General features: G+C 42.8%; 2 protein-coding genes and 1 long non-coding RNA gene across 9 annotated transcripts in view; 2 read left to right on the top strand and 1 right to left on the bottom strand.

The window, feature by feature from the left end:
* Nucleotides 1-9,106, top strand: part of LOC141559773 (voltage-gated hydrogen channel 1-like) — a 28,639-nt gene extending 19,533 nt beyond the window's left edge. For all 6 annotated transcript variants that reach the window (XR_012487567.1, XR_012487563.1, XM_074297489.1 and 3 more), the window contains 2 exons: nt 7,472-7,584; nt 8,626-9,106. Coding sequence is in view for 4 of the 6 variants with exons in the window: in XM_074297489.1 (XP_074153590.1) it covers nt 7,472-7,584; nt 8,626-8,682 (170 nt within the window). In the remaining 2 variants the exon portion in view is untranslated. The remainder of the gene's footprint in view (nt 1-7,471; nt 7,585-8,625) is intronic.
* A 4,802-nt stretch (nt 9,107-13,908) lies between these two features.
* Nucleotides 13,909-16,966, bottom strand: LOC141559839 (uncharacterized). The gene is made up of 2 exons (XR_012487586.1): nt 16,910-16,966; nt 13,909-15,350 (listed from the first exon to the last, which is right to left on the bottom strand). It is a non-coding gene; the product is annotated as an uncharacterized LOC141559839 (long non-coding RNA).
* Nucleotides 16,967-17,055: 89 nt separating this feature from the next.
* The window catches only part of TCTN1 (tectonic family member 1), a 35,380-nt gene continuing 29,575 nt past the window's right edge, over nt 17,056-22,860 (top strand). The window contains exons 1-2 of one of the 2 annotated variants that reach the window (XM_074297450.1): nt 17,056-17,355; nt 21,899-22,019. In XM_074297450.1, the coding sequence (XP_074153551.1) occupies nt 17,124-17,355; nt 21,899-22,019 (353 nt within the window). In that variant the 5' untranslated portion in view covers nt 17,056-17,123. The remainder of the gene's footprint in view (nt 17,356-21,898; nt 22,020-22,860) is intronic. The other variant, XM_074297448.1, reaches the window with a different exon arrangement.

Genomic DNA, 22,860 nt, shown 5'->3' with positions numbered 1-22,860 from the left:
GTGCTGAGGATACAAAGGTATGAGGGGAATAATGGCTGCCCTCAAGGAGCTTATATTCTGTAGGGAGACATAACACGAAAGCATATAAATACATACAAAATCAATATAAGAAAGATGTATAAAGAAAAAGCAACCTCCTCAAACTATTTGGGGTTTATTTATTTAAATGTTGTCTCTTCTTTAATGTGCAAAATGATCTTTCTCTGGATCATTCAATAAAACTACCATTATCACATTTATATAGTACCTTAAGATATGCAAACCCTTTACATATATTATATCATTTGGTCCTTACAACAAGATCTAAGTTTAGTGCTGTTATCATCCCCATTTAACAGATGAGGAAACTGAGGCAGAGAAAAATTAAGTGACTTGCCCAGGGTGATCTAGCAAGCAACTCTGTAAGGCCACAATTAAAATCATATCTTCCTCAAGCTCTTATGGGCTGTATGACCCTGGGCAAGTCACTTCATCCTGTTTGCCTCAAGTTTTTTCATAAATTGGAGAAGGAAATGGCAAACCTCTCTAGTATCTCTATCAAGAAAACCCCAAATGGGTTCAGGAATTGTCCAATATAACTGAAATGGCTGGACAACCACAACAAGTAATCTTTGCTATCAATGTGTCCTGTTAACCATTTCCCTTCTTTTTCCTTATCTGTGCAAAAGTCTTTTTTTTTTTTTTTTTTTTTTTTTTTTTTTTTGCTGAAGTAAATGGGGCTAAGTGACTTGCTCAGGTCACACAGCCAGGAAGTGTGATGAGACCAGATTTGAATTCAGATCTTCCTGACTTCAGGGCTGGTGCTCTAGCCATTGCACCACCTAGTGCCCTGATCATTCTCCTTGACAGAGAAAACAGAAGAGAAGTAAAGCACTCCCTTCTTTCTGTTTTCACTTATTACTATTCCCTTCCCCAAGCAACAGTTCTATCCCATTTTAAAAAATTCTCTTTCTCCCCCAAGAAAACCTAAAAACAAAAAAACCCAAAACCCAGTTTTTTGTTTTCTGGTTTTCTTGCTATCATCAATTCATTCTGAAAGAGAGCACTCCTGTTGCAGGGCCAGTAAAACATCCTTAAATTCATCCTATTCTCTTATCCTCCCTTCCATCTTCTATGTCTTTTGAAAATCAAAGATATTCAAAAACCCCTTTTTGCCCTCCTCACTAAGATGTTTTCTTTTGGTTCTTCAGAATTTCATTCAGAGCTTCCTATTCCTCCAAGGCTGACTTCCCCTATAGAAGATGGATCCTGCTTATTCTTTCTCTGTAACAATGTAAAATCTGCTCTCATCAAATTTAGGCTGCATGTCAGACTATTCCTGGCTTTCCTCTTTCACACTTTAAAAAAAATAATATATTTAATTTTCAAAATATATCCAAAGATAGTTTCCAACATGTATCTTTGCAAAATCTTGATTTTCAAAATTTTCTCCCACCCTTTCCTTAGACAGCAAGTAATCCAATATACATCACATGTGTCACAGGTGGAGTGGGAATTTCCTCCAAAGCTCCTTTTCATTTTTGCCTTAGTAAACAGTTCCTTGTCTTCTCCAGTTGCACTCATTTTGAGCTCCTTTGACTGCTCCTGTCCCAGGTACCTACCCTTCCACCCTCGCTTTCAGCTTGCTTTGGATTGTAAGCTCTTTCAGAAAAAAGTACCATCTTTTAATATTTGTAACCCTCGCACTTATCCCAATTCTTGGCATATAGAAGGCACTTAATATTGCCTATTAACTTGTTTTGTTAGTGAAAATCAATTGCAGAACAGAAATTCTCCTTGCTGGTTCTTTCATCTTTTAAAGACTGAAATAGTCACTGATTCAAGGAAAGAAACTAACTGCTGTTCTTTGGACAGAGGGAACAAGCCAGCAGGGGTATGAATAATGAAGTCTACCATCAGTATTATGCCATACCTCCTTCCTAGACTTGTGATATTTCCCAACTCTTGCTCCATTTCCTTTTTCTGTCCAGGAGGTCTATAGTATAGATTAAAGAAGCTATTAATTTTTCCATCAGTCAGTGACTTTCACCCAAAAGCTTTCTACCATGCTTCTCCCCTCAGATTCCTGGATTTCCTCAGAAATGTAAATATTTTTAACACACCATACTAATGCAGACTCTAATTCCTTTAGCTTTTGAATAAGATAATGTCATTTGAATAATGTTTCTTTTAATTAGTTTCTTTTAAATAAAGGAAGTTTTATTTAACCCTTTCAGAACCCTATTTAGTCACTGGGCTCATTTCACCAAGTGACAGTGATAACTCATGATCTAGAAAGGCAAATGGGCCTTTTTTCTGTTGATTCTAATTCTCCTTATTTGTTATTCAAACTGTGCATGTGTCTAGATGGGCACATCTTTCTTGAATTTTTTATTCTTCATCTTCTGTACCATAGCTACTCTTGTGTGGTACCTAGCTGGGTGTATATGTCATAATTGACTCCTTTCTCCTTCCTTGTCAGCTTGAGGCTCTTTGGATTCCATTTGTATCATCCTTTTCGTTTTCAATTTGAAACAAGCTAAATTCTCCACTACAGAATTCCTAACATATAAATGATTGCAAATACATATGCTTTTATTTAGCCCTATAAAGAGCTTCTCTTTATCATATTTTTATTTCAAGAATGAACAATTTGGGGCAGGTAGGTGGCGCAGTGGATAGAGCACCAGCCCTGAATTCAGGAGGACCAGAGTTCAAATCTGGTCTCAGACACTGAACACTTCTTAGCTGTGTGACCCTGGGCAAGTCACCTAACCCCAGCCTCAGGGGGGAAAAAAAAAAAAAAGAATGAACAATTTTACACTGAGTTCTACTTCTTGGAACCAAGACTGGTCACTGCATTTACTCTGACTTTAGGTGTTTTTTAGAGTTGTTTCCATATATATCTGCTTGCTTTCTTCCCTCTGTAACTTTCCATATGTCTTCCTGATTTTTCCTGGAAAGAGCATGTAGTCTTGTTTGACTGCAGTCTAGAGTCTGTGGGGTGGCAAGAGCCAAAGAGCAAAAACCTTTAAACATCAGTGTTTCATTTTTGGGACAACAGGAAACCTCTCTTGCTGAATAAAGAAGTGGCTTGGGCAGTCCTGTGCTGTGGGAAGGTCTGTTTGGCAGCTATTGGAGACTGGGCTGCAAATGGGAGAGAATGGCTAGAGGGAGGCCAGGTGGGTGCTATTGTCCAGAGAAGAGGTGATAAAGGCCTGGGTGAGCATGGATGTATTGTGGAGTGAAGGCCATTGATGGAAGAGATGCAGAAGAAATAGCATCAGGATGGAAAATGATTGGCTTTGGGGATGGCAAAAGTGAAAGACTAATTATTTAGACTGGTACATTGTGTCCTGGTGACTAGGACACTGGTGCCTCTGGCACAAAAAAGAGCCTGGAGAAGGGGGGAGGGGCTTAGGGGAAAAGAGAACGAGTTTTGTTTCAGCCATTTTGACTCTGAAATGCCCAAGTGAAGATCATGGGATCAGAAATTCAGATTTGGAAGTAACTTTAGAGGCCACTGAGCATGTCCCTCATTTTATACAGGCTGACAGAGATTCAGTGACTTTTCTGTCCCATCCACAAGTCATGTCAGTAAGCAATTATTAAGCATGGTGCCAGGCACTGTGCTGAGCACAGGGGTACACAGCTAATAAATGTGGGGCAAGATGTGCTCTCAAGTCTTCCCGATTCTAAGCTCAACACTTAATAAGATGGACATCCAATAGAGGAGAAAGTAAAGTTTAGGGGAGGAAAGTTAAATATGTAGATTTTGAAGTCATCTGCATAGAGATAATCCATGGGAGCTGAGATCTCCAAGAGAAGTACTGTAGAAAATAGGAAAAAGTCCAAGATGAAGCCCTTGAATATACCCATGTGACTTAAGTTAGACATAACTGATGATCCTGCAAAAGAAACTGAGAATTGATCAGAGAAATAGAATGAAAATGACAGATGTGTCCCAAACACCAAAGGAGAAGATATTTTCCCAGGAGGAAGGAGTGGCCAAGAATATAAAAAATTCATTTGGTCCTCAGCCAAATAATAAAATGTCAAAGAACATAAATAGGTGTTTTCTAAGGAATACATTTAAGCTATCAATCTCCAAGTTAAAAAAAAAAGTTCCAAATCACAAAGTTAGAAAAGTTATAGCATTGCTGAGGTTCCACTTTACACTCACCAGATTGGCAAATTTGACTAAAAGAGAAAAATGACAAAAGCTGACAAGGATATGGGGAAAGGTACATTAATATATCATTAGTGGAATTGTGAACTATCCAGCCATTCTTGATATCATTGATAATGTTGCTCCCTCTGCCCATAATTACCACTGATACTGTGTATACCTCTAAAGAGATCAAAGATGAAAGTTTTCTATATGTATAAAATTATTTGTAAGTCCTCCCCCCCCCCAACCCAGGCAAGAAACTGGAAACTAAACACGGGAGAGGGAGGCAGGGATTGCCCATAAATTGAGAAATAGATGAATTAATTATGGTATACGATTGTAATCAAATATATTGTTCTGTTAGAAATGGTGAAAGGGGATGGTTTTAGAGAAACTTGTATGAACTGACAGGAGCACAATTTGTTCAACATGAATATTATAAAGATAAAACTTTAAAAAAAACTTAAGAATTCTGATCAATGAAATGACTACCTATATTTGGCTAACCAGATATAGTTGGTCATTGTAAAACGTGCATAATTCCAGGGCAACTAGTTGGCACAGTAGATAGAGCACCAACCTTGAAGTCAGGAGGACCTGAGTTCAAATCTGACCTTGGACACTTAATACTGAGTGACCTTGGGCCAATCACTTAACCTCAATTGCCTCAACAACCAAAAAAAAAAAGAAAAATTGCCTAATTTCAGAGAACCCAGGATAAATCATGCTGACAATCCCCTTACAGAGAAGTGATGAACTCACAAGTTGAGACTTATTTTTTGGACATGGTCAATATAGAAATCTGCTTTAGCAGACCATGCCTATTTATTACAAGGTTTTTTTATTTCCTTCCTTCCCTCCTTCCTTCCCTCCTTCCTTCCTTCCTTCCTTCCTTCCTTCCTTCCTTCCTTCCTTCCTTCCTCCTTCCTTCCTTCCCTCCTTCCTTCCCTCCTTCCTTCCTTCCTTCTTTCCTTCCCTCCTTCCTTCCTTCCTTTCCTCCTTCCTTCCTTCCTTCCCTCCTTCCTTCCTTCCTTCCCTCCTTCCTTCCCTCCTTCCTTCCCTCCTTCCTTCCTTCCTTCCTTCCCTCCTTCCTTCCCTTCCTTCCTTCCCTCCTTCCTTCCTTTCCTTTCCTTTTCCTTTCCTTTCCTTTCCTTTCCTTTTCCTTTCCTTTCCTTTCCTTTCCTTTCCTTTCCTTTCCTTTCCTTTCCTTTCCTTTCCTTTCCTTTCCTTTCCTTTCCTTTCCTTTCCTTTCCTTTCCTTTCCTTTCCTTTCCTTTCCTTTCCTTTCCTTTCCTTTCCTTTCCTTTTCCTTTCCTTTCCTTTCCTTTCCTTTCCTTTCCTTTCCTTTCCTTTCCTTTCCTTTCCTTTCCTTTCCTTTCCCCTTTCCTTTCCTTTTTCCTTTCCTTTTTCCTTTCCTTTCCTTTTTCCTTTCCTTTCCTTTTTCCTTTTCCTTTCCTTTTTCCTTTCCTTTCCTTTCCTTTTTCCTTTCCTTTCCTTTTTCCTTTCCTTTCCTTTTTCCTTTCCTTTCCTTTCCTTTCCCCAAGCTCAATGGGTCTGGGGAGATTGCAAGCACAGAAAACAGATTTTTTTTTTTCATTAAAAAAAAAATAACAACAAAAAAACCCTTAAAACTCCTTGGCTCTTGTCTTTGAGAGTTAAGGATGAAGACCAAGAAAACATTGTCAGATTTTGGCATATATAACTGATAACTGATGACCTTAGAAAAAGCAGTTTTAGGTGAATGATGAGGATAAAATCCAAACTTTGATGGTTAATGATAAATGCAGGTGAAAAATAGAAGCATCTTATAGAAAGTTTTTTTCTAGGAGTTTGGTTGTAAAATGGAAGAGACACATAAAGACAACAATTTCAAGGGACAGTGGAGTTTTTTTTTTTAAGGACGGGGAGATATGAGCATATTTATAGGCAATTGGGAAAGAGCCTGTTGTAGAACAGATTGAAAATTAGGGAGAGGCAATGATAGAAGGGGCAGGCTCCTAGTGACTGGAAGAGAAAGTCAGGGACACAAATAGAGGCATTGGTATTGCAAGGATCCACTTCCACTCTGCAACTGGAGCAAAGAAAAAATTGAGGAAATGATGTTGAGGTGACTTAGAGTGGAATCAGGGAAGAAAAGCACCTTGGGGTTTTTCAGTGAAGCATGAGGCAAGGTCTGCTGAGAAAGGGGCAGAGAATCAGCATGAGTAGCTTGAGGAACAGTTGCTGTGGGAAATATAATTAGGATCAATTGTGAAAAGTAGAGTTGGTCAATGCAGCACTGAGATCCCATCTGAAATCACATCACAACTTGTAGTGTACCCAGTCAGCACAGGTATATGGCTTCTTCCAATGGATTTTTGCAATTTGAAACCGGGAGTCTTTCTTGAAATTAGGAAGTGATTGAGCCCAGTTATGAGAGGTCCCTAATCTATTCCCTTCTCTAGTTTTCTCACTTTTCTAGTTTTCTTATCATTTATGCTTTTTATGTTTGTCACTTATACATTTGGAGTATGCTGTGGCATATAATGTAACCTATTTATTTAAATTTATTTTCTTCCAACCAGCTCTGTAGATTTTCCAGCAGTTATTGGGGAAAAGGTATACCTTTCCACCCCCCCCCATGTTGTTTATATTCTTGGAGTGATGAAACATTCAGCTACTGCCTTCACGTGCTTTTAGGCTTTGCTTGTCTGATCCATCAATACTAATACCACAACCTCTTATACCCTACAAGAAACAGGGGAGGAGAATTCAAACTGGACCCTAAACATATTCTTGGAGAAATTTCATTTGATCACCACACAAGCTCAAGCTAAACACTCTCAATTTTCAACTCCTCTAAGTAATGATTAGTGACTGGCAAAAATGAAACTTCCAAATACATATATCGTGTGTTAGCCTACAGTACACACTTTGTGGATATGAAATTGTGGTAAGGTTGCAGGAGTTTCAGACCACCCGGGGTCTGTCTCTCTCTTTTTTTTTTTCCTGAGGCTGGGGTTAAGTGACTTGCCCAGGGTCACACAGCTAGGAAGTGTTAAGTGTCTTGGATCAGATTTGAACTCGGGTCCTTCTGAATTCAGGGCTGGTGCTCTATCCACTGCGCCACCTAGCTGCCCCGGTTTAAGTCTCAACTTATGAATTATGCCCTACATCACAAAGAGCAGGTGTCTTGAATTCTCAGAACAAGGGTTCACTTTTTAAATGTCTATCAGGGCTTAACAGATGATGTGTAGAAAATACTTTGTAAATCAGAAATTGAGTATAAAGGATTCATATTAATGGCCAATATCAGCATCTGGCTCTCTTAAATTATTTTTAGGCAAAATTACTTCATCCACGACACATTCTGAACGAAAACTCTCAAAACTGAAAGCAGTAAATCATCAACTGACTATGAAAATTCAGCAACTTGAATTTAACTGCAGTGAAAAGGTAAGATGAATGAGAGCCTCAAGGAAGATATATCAGGGTGTAATGTTCTGTTCTCTAAATTGTAATTCTTCTCTGGGAGCAGGTTTCTTGGGGAGCTTCTGGAGGCAGCCTTAGTTTCAATTCAGTTCAATAATCCCAAATCCAACCAGGAATTAAAAGTCCTTTACTGTCTCTTTCCAAATCTTATCTCCTTCACTTGGGGCTCTGCTAGTTTTCTGGAGGCCTTCCTCTCTCCTTGATTCCCCGAGAACTCTTGTCTGAATGTCTCCAGCCAGCATGAAGGTTGAAGTGGGAATGAATCTGACTCTGCCTCCAAGAGTGTGGGATTGTGGGTTTCTGCCTTGTGAATCTCCCAGAAATCCAGGCTTTTTCTTTAAACTTGTGAATTTCCTGCAATTGCTAATCCACTGAATCCTGGCTCTGAATCTCCTTAAGCTTCCCTGAAGTTCTCCCCTTGACTGAATCCTGACTTTGAATCTCCTTGAGCTTCCAGTGGCTTGTCCTTTTATATGCTCTCTAAACGTGTAAAGTCTAATGTGTGGACCAATGAGTGAATTCCTTTAAAGGTATGAACTTCTTTAAAGGTGTAAACTAAGTGCATAAGTACATAAGTGCCTTGTAAAAATCTAACATCTGGGCTTAAAAATTTTTCCACTCAAGACCCCTTTTTGCTTGAGAAATTTTTACGTGATGCCAGATATGCAGGCATATAAAATACTCAAATCAGACATTTACTGATAACAAATCAAATTTATTTTTAAAAATCTATTGGTATACATGTAATTTTACCACTTATTAAAGATGAAAGAAAATTTGCATACTGATGAGATGGATATTTTTTATTTTTATGTAAACAAATGTTGCCAGAATAATGGATACCATTAAGTGTTGCCAAATTTTTTGTGATCCCCACATTTATGACCTCATATAGGGTTGTGACCCTTCAAGAAGCTTTGAGACAGATGATTGAGGACTTCAACAATAACTACATCATGTACGTTAGAGATGTTCAGAATGTGAAATCTTTGTTTTTTGAAACAGGACCAAGAAATTGAAAAACTTAAAAGACTCTTGAGAGAACAGGAACTTCTTGAGTAGCTGAACCAGGCAATATTTGCCTAACTACATGGAGAGGAAACCTCTTATTTGACAGAATGGCCTTTTGTACGTGTCAGTGAAACACCCCGGGTATCTCCAGGATAATTTCTGGAAATGATCTGGAGCCTTCATTTAACTTGTTCTCAGGTCTGATTATGTCCAGATGTTACATACTAAGAACTGCCTTTTTTCCTTGGTGTGATAAGAGACTTCCCTTGTAACAAATGTTTCACAAGGTATTTTTTCTCATTTTCCCAACTTTAACCTTGCTTGAAATTGATTGCTATAACTGGATGGGTCTGTATAAAATTTAGTTTTGTCAAATGTATGCTTTCAAAATTGTTTCATATATTTCAGCCCTGGATTCCCTAGTTATGGACGTTCAGAAAGACAAAAGCAATAAACAAATTTTTCTTAGACTCCAGGTCATTATAGGAAAGTCCATTTATTCATGAACAGATCAGAAAGAACAAACATGTTCTGTTGCTTACAAGTGAATGCCTGCAGTTTGGGCCTTTCTCTGGATGTTGTCCAGATCCCTCTGTAGCAACCAGCTGCGAAATCCAGTTTAAACCTAATTGTATTTACTCATGCCTCTGCATGACATTTGCTGAGGCTACCACACAATTAATGTCCATGTGAAACTGCCTGCTTTGCTCGAGCCCTCCCTCTAGATTCTCCTGCTACAATAGTGATGAACTCTTAATGATCTACCTCCATTCTGAATATCCCAGGAGTGTTCCTGGGCTGGGCTTGGGATGGCACATAGCAATTAGATCAAAGGCTAGACTGCAATTAAGGGGGTATTTGAGGAAAGTGCTTTTCTTTAACCTTTTTTGTTATGCTTCTAATATTTTGTATAATATTTTACTATTTTGTGCTCATTTGCATATGGAAGTTAAATGAAGAGGCTAAATTGAACAGCTATTGCTTCTGAGGTCATCTTAATTTTAAAGCAGTGGGATGAATTAAGGGGTTCGATTTCCTAAGAAATAAAAGGAAGAGGCACTTATGTGGCACTCTGCTAAGCAATTTGAAAGTAGCCTCTCTCATTTAAAACCCTGTGACTAAGGCATTATTAATATCTTTTATTGCTGAGGAAACTGAGGCAGAAAGAGATTAAATGTCTAGTCCAGGCTCACCCGGTGAGTGAGGCTGGAGTCGAGCCCTCAGGAGCCCGGGCCCAGCATGCAGCCACTGCACCACCAGCTGCTTCTGCTGAAGACAAACCTACAAAGAGCTTTGTCCTAAACACACTCTCTCTCACAGTCCTGAGTCAATTGGGCCAGGAAGGCTGGAGGCTGGAGGGCTGGCCAGAACCGGGCCAGACTCTCCCTTCATTCTGAAGCTAAGGTCACCTGGCCTTGCTCCCAGCTGGGAAGCGTCTTTGACAGGGGTCAAGGAGGCTTTGCTTAAACTACTTTTCTGAGATGAGTTGTGGCCACCTGATTGTTCAGAAGGTGGCTTTAGGCTGAGCTAAAATCTGCCTCTGCACCCTCCACCCCTTGCTCCTAGCTTTGCCCTCTGGAGCCAGAATAAATCATATTCCCCTCTACAAAACAAGCCCATGGCTATGAAAAGAAAACAATCATATCTGTGCGGCTCCCCCCCACCTGTCCTCTGTTCTCCAGACTATTTGTGCCTACATCTTTCAACTAATTACTGTATGACATGGTTTCCAGGCAGCGGATCGAATTCCGGACCTGGAGTCAGGAAGATCCATTTTCCTAAGTTCAGATCTGGCCTCAGATACTTTAGCTGTGTATCTGGGCATGCCATTCCACCGTGTTTGCCTCAGTTTCCTTATGTGTAAAAGGAGCTGGAGGAGGAAATGACAAACTGCTATATCTCTGCCAGAAAGACCCTAAGTGGGGTCACGAGGGTTGAACAGGTCTGAAGTGACTGAACCACAACTAAAAATGGTTTCCAGACAGCCCTCCACCACCTCCTGCCCAGCCACGACAGTCTCTGAGCTGGTTGGGAAGCTCCTCTTGGTGGCCTTTGTGGAAAGAACCAGTAGGAGTCAATTCTGATGTTTTACCTCCTTTACCAAAATCAAGAAAAGCCCAGGGAGAGGGGATAAGAGAAACTGGAGGAGAGGAATGTTCTAGAAGTCAAAGGCAGAAAGGTATTGGGGACTGGTATGGCTTTCAGCATTATGGGGGATCCTCAGCCCAACAATCACTCAGTTCTCTAAAAATACTTGGCAGCAGCCTTAAATTCCCTTAAATTAGTAAATATGTTACACAAAAAAGAAATTGGAGGGCAACCTGGCATCAATGGTTGGCTGAGCTTCTTCAGGAGGACATGCAGATTTTTACAGTGGTTAAGTTTTGTGGACATATTATCTTTTCATGTTCTAATTCTATCCATAATCAAAATGAGAATTGCACAAGTCTCAGATGTCCTGTGTGTTAACCAAGATGGTTGTGGCAGAGCATGTCATTCTATTCCTCTTCCTCCTCTGCCCTCCACCCGCAGTCCCATACCTTCTATCTCCATACACTTCATTGACTCAAAAATGTGAATCTAATTTTTATTTCCTTAGTAAATTAAAAATAACCCCATTTAATAAGCCAATAAATCACTTTGAGTACACAAGATGAATGGTAAAATTATTTCCTGAAAGTTCCAATGACTAAAACTTTAGGCCTATTTTTTTTAGGCCTACTTGCTGCCTCAGATGAATTTTCAAAAAATCAAACCTGTTTTTAAAATTGTATAGTCATACAGGCTGTTAATGTGAATGAAACTCATTACTAATGGATATTGTCCCTCCCCACTCCACTCCAAGAAAAAAAGTTTTAAAAAAATTTAGTTAAATGTTTTTTTTGAATGCTTGAGGAATAAATACGGAAGAATCATTTTCAATCTTGGCAAATGTTACCTGTAATGTCTGTGTTCTGGAAATGTGATACCTTTAAACAAAAATTAGTTACTTCTAGGAAAAGAAAGATGAACTCATTCTTGCTGTATCAGCGTGGCTTGTGGGTTTTCAAAGGAACCATATTCACTTTATTTTTATCTCAAAGATCACTGAAATCTTATGTAACTTCTTGAAAAGTTAAATGCCCCATTTTCCTATGTCAAGTGAATGGGGTTTAGATAAAATAGTGTAGCAGGTGCTATTTTTGCTCTTTATACCAAAAGCAACAGCTTAGGGCATTAATTTGTAAATAACCCTTTTTACTCTAAATACTAAATATTAATTGACTTATTTTGCAACTGATAGCAACTCAAGTTTCTCTATAGCTGAGTTGCTCTGGCTTAGAAATGGGGAAAATCTCTGCCTTGTGCTGACCAGCAGGGACAGTAATCTCAGGAGGAGAGGGTGAGGGCCACGCTGGTGGTATCAGCAGAAAGGCTCCTGCACAGACATGTGACATGTGAAACGCCCTGCACACATTTCCAGAGTGCTCTTGGATCATGGGAGGCACATCTTTCCCTCGCAGAGTTGGTAAGACCTTTTCCATGGAACTTCAGGAATTGTTGCCATCAGCTCAGAGGGGAAGAAAGGGACAGAGAAAAGGACTGGCAGAGGGCCTATAGAGACTGAAAGCATTTCAGCCCCTGCCCCATCTTCAGTGCTCAGCTTCAGGGACTTGGAGGTGACCTCTGGGGTTTCACTTGCTGCCTAAGAAGCTCAGCATGCTGATAAGCTAGCAAGAGGGGGGCCTGCAGCTGAGGGAGGAAAAGTCCCCACATTCAGCTCCTTGGAAGGAAAGCAACAAAGCTTGAGCTTGCAAGGTCATCAGAAGCTAGCAAAGGGGTAGGAAGACAGGGCGGGGGTGGGGGAGAAGGGGCCAAAAACTATGGGCAATTCCCTCACTAATTATCAGCCCAAGTGACCAAAGTATCCAAGCAGAGTCAGGACTGAGCCACTTGTTTCTCAGTAGAGTCACCTGAGCAAACCCCACCTCCAAGGGGGATGCTGAGAGCTCCAGTCTGAGCCGGCAAACGCTGTTCTAGCAACGTTCTCTCTGTTACAGACTGAATTGTGGAAGACAACTGTAGGACAGAAGTCACATAGCAAGACTGGCCTCTTAGGCAGAGAGGGAGAACTTGCCTCCAGGGACAGATGCAGACCCACATTCCTTACAGCTTAAGAGGAAGAAGGGGGGAAGGAAAAGACACAGGGAGTCAGGTGGGCCGGAAGAGGTATCAATCCCATGAAGCTCATGGGCAGTTCTGGATCAAGTGCTCAGTGTGGGGGACATCTATTGCCCAAGGATGTCAGCTGTGCCTGCTGGCATCAGGGAACACTGGATTGTAGAATCTGGGGATTCCAGACTCAGTCCCAGACACAGAGGGTTTTTACTCTGTCCCAGATTGGGCAAGGAGCTAGAGGTAGAAAAGGAAGGCCATTGGTTTTGTATATGACTGGGCTCAGTCCACTTCTAAGTCCTGTGGCCCTGGAACAGTCAGACCGACCCCAGAGGCTTCTGGGGCCCTTTGAAACAGTCTACCACAGTGGTCCTCAAACTTTTTTTTTTTTTTTTGGTCCTCAAACTTTTTAAATAGGGGGCCAGTTCACTGTCCCTCAGACGGTTGGAGACTGGACTATTGTGAAAACAAAACTCTGTCTCCACCCCTCATAACCCAGCAGGCACATAAATGTCCTCAAGCCAGCCACATGTGGCCTGCAGGCCATAGTTTGAGAACCTCTGCTACAGGTTATAAAACTCATAGACTGCCAGATGTGGAAGAAAGGACCTCAGAAGTTTAGTGCAATCTCTGCAGTTGCCAGGAAAGGAAAATGAGGCCCAGGGAAAGGACTTGCCTAGGGTCACGGTTAGAGGGTGAGCCAGGCTGGAAGCCAGAGCAGGTTTCCTGATTCCCAGGTCACTGTGCCTGTCAGAATAGTGCACTGCCCCTCCCCCACCCCATCTATCCTGTCATGGATTTCAAGGGAGGGGGAATAACAGGAGGACAACTGTCCAAAACTACTCTCATGTATCTGCCCAAGTATCTTAAAGTCATGGTGAGTTGGACATGACTGAAAAATGATTTAACAATAGATTAAGGGATGCAGTGATCAGGAGGAAAATAGAATCAATGAGGGAGAAAAAAAAGAATTACAGAATAGGAGAGAAATAATACAATTAGCAGTGTAACTATGAATGGGATGAACTCAATACAATGGTAGAAGATAGCAGACAGCATTAGAAACCAGAATCCAATAATTTGTTTACAATAAACATATTTGAAACAAAGATACACAAAAAATTAAAGGACTGGAATAGCATCTATTATGTTTCAGCTGAAGATAACCGAGGTAGAGAAGTCAATCTCGGGCACAAAATAAAGTAAAAATGGATTTAATTAACATAGTTGCAAGGAAACACAGTGACAAGGAACAGGAATTGTGAGCATGTGATGGATGGCTCTGGGAAATAAGGAGAGCAAAGTCTTTCAATGAACACCCGGTGCTAGTCTGAGGGATACACTTTGCCAGAAGGTGATCTCCAGGACACAAAGGATTATTATTACGCCAAGCCATGGAACAGTTCCCTTTGCTAGGAAACAGGGTATCTCCAAAATGTTTTGACAATACACACACCCACAATATAGCTCTAAGAGATGTAGGGGGTATTCGCGGAGGACCTTTGGTACTAGTCAAGCTGAGGCTGCTCACTTTCGGTGTACCCGCCCCTTAACTCCCCATCTGTGCCTTCAAAAAGGTGTAGCGCGCTCTGTAGCCAACCCCAGGAGACTTCTGCAAACAGCAGTCACTTAACAGATGCTCTGGTTGCTGTACTTAAGAACGGTTGTCTTTCCTACTGTTCTACCTGGTGCTCCTCTGCATACGGCAGGGGTTTAATAGGTGCTTGGGCTGCAGCTAATGTATTAGCATGCAGGGATATCACCCCATCCCCACCCTGGGGGCCTCAGTTTCTCCTCAGAGTCTTCCCCTTCTTCTCAGCGTGCTCGAGGTGCACACATCAGGCGCTTAATAAGTGTGGTTGGGACACTGTATCAGGGGAGACCGCACCTCTTCTGGGAATCTCGGGGGCAGAATCAGCAGCAATGGAGAGGCGGTGTGCAGGTGTAGGCCGGGGTTCGGGTCCGGGACCGGGACTCCGCGCTGCCCCGGGCTAGAGAAGACTAGCGATAATCAAAGGCCATCCCGCCACATCTAGGGCCACAGACTGCCCCTCCCCCCACGCCCTGGGCGAGCGTTTTCTTTACAACTGCCGCGGCTGAGCGCGGGGCATCACGGGAGCAGGCGGGCCGGGGAAGGGTCGTTGCGGAGAAGTCGGGACCCGAGCCAGGCTCAAATTCAGGCGGGGGTGGGGGAGGGAGGATGACGTCAGGAGAAAGGAGCAGCCTCTGAGGACTGAAGGCAGGAGCGCAGAGTGAGAGTACATTAAGGAGGAGGAGAGCGGCAGGGGAGACGAGCTACGATTGTAGAGGGGAGGACATTGACGTCAGTTGGTGTCAAGAGAATTTAGGGAAGGGGCGGAGACTGACGTCAGCGCAGCGGAGCAAGGTTAGGGAACTGGAAGGTGATGACGTCAGGGGCTCATGACCCGCTGAGGGATGGGGAGACTGACGTCACCAGTTCAGAACTAGGTTGGGGATCCAGAAGGGGGCGGATGATAATTGATGACGTCAGCAGTGCAGACTAAAATTAGAGAACTGGCAGCGACTGAAGTCAGAGAACGAACCTAGGGGAAGACAAGAGGATTAATGTTAGGGACATAAATCGTGGGAAGCACGTAGTGGAGTAACAGGAAGCTTACAGTAAAATGAAGAGTTTTGTCAAGATATTGAGGAGACAGCTCAGGGAGCTGACTAACTTGTTCAAGGTCACACTGTGGTAAGGAGCAGAGGCAGGATTAGAACCCACTCCCTTTAATTCCGATCCAAGATGCTCCCATTACTGCCTCTTATGAGGGTAGCCCGCTTCTCCTAGAGCTGAAAGTGCCCTTAACTGGGCAACCGTTTGTGGATGGGAAACTGAGGCCCGGGAAGCCCCCCTGCTCTAGTCCAAGGTCACACAGGCAGCGAGCGGCACATCTGGGACAGCATGGGAGGCTCCTTTCCTTGCCAGCAGTTTCCACCAGCCGCAGAACAATCCCTGTCTCCTGACCTCCCTCTCTATCCCATTCCTTTCTCCTCCCTCATCCCTGCCTCCTCCTCCTTCCCTTGACTAAGCTCTCTCCCACCCCTGACACCATCCTCCTTCCTTTTCCCAGACTGTTGTGTCCTCAGGGCTTTGTCCAGCTTCCTGGGATGGCTCTGAAGTCACCAGTCATCCTCCTTCCTCTGCACCCCTGACTCATCTTCCTCTAGTTCTTAAATGGGCTCTGGATCCTGAATGTCAATGGCCTCCACTTCCCTGACTTAGCTCCCCCGACATCCTCCTCCTCCCCATCCCAGGCTCTCTCTGGACCCCAGCTCCTCTTCCACCTCCCTAAGCTGGCTCCACAGCCCTGGCCCCAATGTCTTCCCTTCCCCTGAGTGTCCATGATTCCATCTGCTTCCATTCCCCGACCTCACTTTGCTGCCCCTGGAATCCATCCCACCTTCCTTAGGTTCACTACCTGCGTTCCCACCCGTCCCGGTGTCTCCACACATCACACTCTCACAGCTGTACCCATGTTGTCATGCTTTTCTTTCCCTAACTTCTGAGCCCTTGTAAGTCATCCCTTTCCAATTCCCTGGACTTGCTTAATGTCCCTGACATTAAGTCCCTCGTCCTTCCCTAGGTTCCCTCTGTCTTCAGTCTCTTGTCCCTTTGGCCTTCATCACTGATGACATCACTGGCCCCCTTCTAAACTGGTGACGTCAGTCTCCCCTATCCCTTAGTGGCCCCGAGCCCCTGACGTCATGCCCGTTCAGTTCCTTAGATATTCTCCCGCCGCTGACGTTAATCTCTAGGAGGGAGAATTTGAGCCAGCGTTGGGGGAGTGGCTTTATTCTGACGTCATCCCCTACAGTTCTCTGGATGTCTCTGTGCCCCTGACATTATTGATCACTTTCCTTTCGTGTGTGTGTGCGTGCGTGCGCACGCGCGCGCGCACGAGGTCTCTAAGGCCCTGACGTCATCCTCTTCCAGTTCCCTAACTTTGTTCCGCTGTTGACGTCAATCTCCGCCCCTTCCCTAAACGCCCCCTGACATCAATGTCCTTCCCTTTGTAAATTGTTGCTCGGCTCCCTTCCGCCCTCCTTCTTAGGAGACCCTCGCTCTGCGCCCCCGACTGCAGTCTCTTAGTGTCCTTACAGGCTGCTGACTTCTCCTGACGTCACTCTCCCTCTCCCACGCGCCCTAGAATTTGAGCCGGGCCCCGCCTCCCTGATGTCAATCTCCCGGCTTCGCCCCCTCCCGTACGTCCTTCCTCCGGCCCGCCTCCTTCCGTGATGCCCCGCGCTCCGCTAGGCCGTTTCCAAGACGACGCGTGTTTCCGGCGTGGGGGGGGCCCTGCCTTGGGCCCAAGATGGGGTGGCGGGGTGTCCTGTGGTTGCTACTCGTCTTTCTGAGCCCGGGGGCAGCGCGGGGTCCCGACCCCGAATCCCAAACGCGGGCCCACACCGGATCCACCCAGGGCCCGGACCCTGAGCCCACCACGGACTCCGCGACCGAGGTCGGGACCGCTTCTCAGTCGCTCGTGACTCTGGCCCCGAGGCTCCCGAAGCAGGAGACCCGGAGACCCAGCCCGGTCACGGACGGTGGGTACCGAGGAGGTGGGGGTGGGTGAGCGGGCCGGCGTGGGCCAGACCCCGAGGCCCACGACCACACTTATTAAGCGCCTGCTGTGTGCACTTAGAGCCCTTAGGGAGCAGAGGGAAAAAGGAGGAGGAAGGAGGGGACTCGTGCTGAGGAGAAATTGAGGCCCTGTGTGCAGATACAGCAGCTGCTACCCGAGCACCTATTAAGCCCCTGCTGTGTGCAGAGGGAGCACCAGAGTCTGTGGAGACTTCAGCTCCTAGATACAGTAGCCAGAGCATCTGCAAGCGGCTGCTGCATGCTGAAGTCCCCTGGGGGGCCAGCTCCTGTGATAGTGCTGGACACAGGAAAACAAGAGGGAACCTTAACGGTGACAATAACGGCTAACACTGAGACGGCCCTTGTAAGTTTGCAAACATTGCACAACCCTGGGAGAAAGACCTGCCAATGTACCCGTGTTACAGATGGGGAAACTGAGGGAACAGCCCACAACTGGTCAGTGGCAGAGAGAGAATTTGAGTTCAGGGATTTCTGACCCTAGGTCCCGTGCTTTCCACCCTGGCCGGCACTCCCAGAGCGTATGAGATTTTAGGTCTTCATGGGCCTAGAAGGATGTCAGGGAATAAGAGCAAACAGGTACGGTAACATAGCTGCATTTCTGTGGCTACATTTGTGTGTTATTATATAGCTGTGTTGTTTGTCCTTCGTTTTTGATGAGGACTAATGACATCATGGGGGGACATCTTGACTCGGGTGACGTGGATTGAAGTGAAACAGAGTCATCCAGGGCCAGTGTAGGACAGGAGACATCTGGTGACCATACCTGGCATCCTGACCCGCCTCTGAGTTTCCATTGTGCTGTGAAAGCTTCCACACGCTTGGGGGAGCTGCCCTGTGGCCTCCCGCGGCGGGTTGAGGCCCTTCAGCCAGTTTGGCCCATCCAAGCTGAGCTGGTTTACCACAGAGGGCCAAGCTCTCCGGCAGAGGCGCTGGTCCTCCATGAATGCTCTGAACACCCCATCTAGTACAAAGAGGTTTTTCCCCCAGTGTTTTTTAATTGAGGTTTTTTATTCTCACACCCTATGTAAGGATAATTTTTTCAACACTGACTCTTGAAAAACCTTGTGTTCCAATTCCCCCCCTTCCCTCCCCCTCTCCCCTAGATGGCGTGTAATCCAATATATGTTTGATCCTCACCATAACCCTGTGAGGTGGGCACTATTACAATCTGGAAACTGAGGCAAATGTGACTTGCCCAGGGCTCACACAGTAAGTGTCTGAGGTCAGATTTGGACTCGGGTCTTTCTGACTCTGGTCAGGATTTTACCTGCTGTATCACCAAGTTATATATAAGCAGTTTAAGCTGCTTACATTAATGAGATACATAGAACACAAGATCTGGGCTTCAATCCCCTCTGTGGCGCTGCCTGTGACGTTGGACAAGCCCCTCGACCCCTTTGGGACTCATTTATTTTTATGAAAAATTAAAGGCTTGTATTTGATGACCTCTAAGGTCCCCTTCATTACTAAGTCAATGTTTGCTTATTGAAAGTTTACCTGGGGCAGCTAGGGGGCGCAGTGGAGAGAGCACCAGCCCTGGAGGACCTGAGTTCAAATGTGACCTCAGACACTTAACACTTCCTGGCTGTGTGACCCTGGGCAAGTCACTTCACCCCAGCCTCAGGGAAAAAAAAAAGTTTACTTTATGCAGAATTCTGAGTCTGGCACTTGAAGAGATAAAAAGTTTAGATTTTAAACTACTGTTTATGCTGTCATGGAGTTTACAGTCAAGAAAAAATACATATAATATAAACAAGATTTTATTAAGCATCTGCTATATATTGACCTTTGTCCTTGTTGCTGGGAGAGATGGGAAAATTGCATGAGACATGTCTTCCTTGCTCTAGTAGATCAGGACTGTTAAGGGGATGTGCATGTGTATAAATTTAGGGTTAACTTGTGCTCTTAGAAGTTATTAAATTATTATCATTAAGAAATTATTTCAAAGAATTTGAATCAGTCAGGAAGAATGTATGAAGTGAATACAAAAAAAAAAAAAAAAATGGAACAATTCCTGCACTGAAGGAGACTAAGTTCTCATGTGATTTTTAAACCAGAATCACTTATATGGTGCTGGCAGTGCAAGGCAGCAGAAAGAATCAGACTAAATTACACTAAAATAAAAAGAGAATTAACTTAATAAAATCTGCCCTCCTCTGTTGACCTGGATGGGAATGCTAGATAGCACAAGGAGGAGGGAGACAGAGAACTATTTAAACCTAGAGCCTTTAGAAGGTGTGTTCCCAGAAGGAGGAAGAGTGGGCAGGAGGAGAGAGCACTAGTTCTGAAGTCTTGCGTTTAAAGCCTATTTTTGCTTTCTGTTGTGTGATCTTTGTCAAGTCGTTGCCATTCTCTTGAGCCTTTCACTTTCCTCATCCGTAAATAAGGAAATTGAACTGCATGATTTCTTGAATCTCTTCCAATTCTAAGATCTAAGATCTATCAAGAGTGACACAGGGCCTGGGAACTTCCATGGAAAATGTCATGAATAAATTCCGACGATGGACAGGATGAAACTCAGAGAAGGGAATGGCTGTCAGAGTCCATCACTGTTATTTAGCCCTTTACAACAATAACCTGCGAAGGTTAAAGTCCCTGGGGTTTTTCTCCCACTTTAGAGATTATGAAAGTATTACCCAAAGAGATTAATAATATGTCAACACTTATGTGGCAGATTCTAACCAAAGTCATCTGACTCCCAAGTCATTGCTCTTTTTTTTTTTTTTTTTTTTTTGGAGGCAATTGGGGTTAAGTGACTTGCCGAAGGTCACACAGCTAGGAAGTATTAAGTATCTGAGGGCAAATTTGAACTCAGGTCCTCCTGACTTCAGGACTCTATCCACTGCACCACCTAGCTACTCCCCAAGTCATTGATTTTTTAAAAAAATGTATCTTTTTTTATTCTTGACAAACATAATATAGATATTTCAAAATACAAAGGAAAAAAAGAGAATTGCATAAAAACTAGACTTTTGTTATGTACTTTTTTTTTTTTTTTTTTTTTTTTGGTGAGACTAAGCCTTCTCTTATCTAGATGACAGTTCAGTGGTCACTCATAGGATAACCTTACCATTAATTGGCACTCTAGCTTTGCATTCTGGGTCAATTTATTTATTCTGACACTGCCTGTGATGTCTGGTACTCACTATATTGGTTCCAGATTTAGACTCCCAATGGGATTTAGCTTTGTTGTGCCTTAGAACTCCCCAACTCTAGTAATCCACAAGCCTTGTCTTCTTTAGAGCAGGGACTCTGTATGTGTCCTGTGCTTATACTTTTTTTTGTTTACTTTTTATTTGATCTGGTTATGTGTAAAACCTTTTTGGTTATACATGTACATTCACTTTTTTTTACTTTCATATTTACTTATGAATCACGTTGGGAGAGAAAAATCAGAACAGAAGGGAAAAAACACGAGAGAAAAAAAATAGAAGAAAAAGGGAGGGGAAAAAATATAGAATGTGTTGATTTACCTTCAGTCTCCATAATTTTTTTTCTCTGGATATGAATGGAATTTTCTATCCAAAGTTTATTAGGATTACCTTGGATCACTGAGAAGAACCAAGACTTTCACAGTTGATCATCACATAATCTTGTTGTGTACAATGTTTTCCTGATTTTGTTTGTTTCACACAGCATCAGTTCATGTAAATCTTTCCAGGCCTTTCTAAAATCAGACTGTCCGTTATTTTTAATAGAACAGTAATATTCCATTGCTTTCATATACCGAAACTTAATCAGCCATTCCTCAGTTGATGGACAATTCTGTGCTATCAGAAAAAGAGTGCTACAAACATTTTTGCACATGTGGGTCCTTTTCTTTTTAAAAAAATTTCTTTGGGATACAGACCCAGTAGAGATATGCTGGATCAAAGGGTCTGCACAGTTTTATAGCCCTTTGGGCATAATTCCAAATTGCTCCCTATAATAGTTGGATCATTTCACAATTCCATCATCAAATTTATTAGTGTTTCATTTTTCCCACATCCTCTCCAATATTAATCATTATCTTTTCCTGTCATCTTAGCTAATCTGAGAGGTATGAGGTGGCACCTCAAGTTGTTTTAATTCGCATTTCTCTAATCAATAATGATTTGGAGCATTTTTTTCATGTGATTAGAAATGGCATTAATTTCTTCATCTGAAAATTGTCTTGTGTACTTAAAAAAAAAGCCCTTGTGTAGACGTGTATACATACACGTGTTATTTTAAATGAAGAAACAAAATTGCTCTACTTCATTTGTACCCTTTCCCCCCTCTGCATTTTAAAACTTTGTTTTTATCAAGATTCTTTGTATATGTTTGTGTTTGTTCCTCCCCCCCATATTATAATTTTGGCCTTCTCCTAAATTGTTCTGCCCATGGAGTTCTCTGTACCAGAGATCAGGCCTTGCCCCTCTCCTAAAGTAGACGGGGCATCAAAATGCCCAACGTAGTTACTACCAGTCTATGCAACTCCTCATTGACCCGCTGTGTTTTCTCTAGTTTCTACACTGTGTGTGTGTGACCTGATAGCCGAAGAATGTGATGCTAACTGCTGCTGTGACCCTGACTGCAGCTCTGCAGACGTCAGTGTTTTCTCGACATGCTCTGTTCGTGTTGTCAAGTAAGTTTACAACTGTAAGGCTACAATTTGGCCAATTGAGTGGTTTCTGATTGATACTTGACACTTACCCTCCAATAGTTAGCCAATGTTTTCTGATAAATCTCCAGAGACTATTTACTCAGTCTTTGGAGATCTCCCTTTTGTGCTTTTACCATTTCCAGAATGCTAGTGCATCATTTCACTATTTATTTATCTATTATCCGAAAACTGTGTCCCTGAAAGGAAAATCAAAGTTCCCGTATTGGGGATTATTTCAGATGGTTTCAAGATAACCACTTTATAACATCAGTAAGCTATCTTCATTAATATCTTGTGAGGAAAAGAGTTCATTTTGATTTTATACAATTTTGACTAATATGACAAAAAATTCAATAGGAGAATTTTGTTTAGACCTTTATGATAAGTAAGTTTCCAAAAATTCTGGCAGTTCACATTGTCCATGAGAATAGTGGAAAACTGTTCCCAGATGATTAGAATTTGAAGACTCTATCTTAGGAATTGGTGCTATATTTTTTCAAAGAATTTTTCTGCATCTGTTGTTTTTTATCTTGACAGTAGTCTTGTCATACTCCTCAAATCTTAAACCAATTAGATGTTCCATGTACAGGTTTAACTGCAAATAGGTTCCTCAAGAAATAAGTAAAATGATCTGATACTCCCATCTCTTTGAGGACTTGCTACATTTTGTTGTGCTCAAAGGCTTTTGTGTAGTTAATGAAGTTAATGAAATTTTTTTCTGAAACTCTCTTGCTTTCTCCATAATCCAGTGAATATTGGTCTTTATTTTCTCTACCTCTTTGAAAACCATCCTACTGTTCTGATATATCTTGGTTCACATCTT

The sequence above is a fragment of the Sminthopsis crassicaudata genome, chromosome 1 (assembly GCF_048593235.1).
Source record: "Sminthopsis crassicaudata isolate SCR6 chromosome 1, ASM4859323v1, whole genome shotgun sequence".
Classification (NCBI taxonomy): domain Eukaryota; kingdom Metazoa; phylum Chordata; class Mammalia; order Dasyuromorphia; family Dasyuridae; genus Sminthopsis; species Sminthopsis crassicaudata.
Note: the sequence above shows the minus strand (reverse complement) of the source record. Positions and strands in the feature narration are given on the sequence as shown.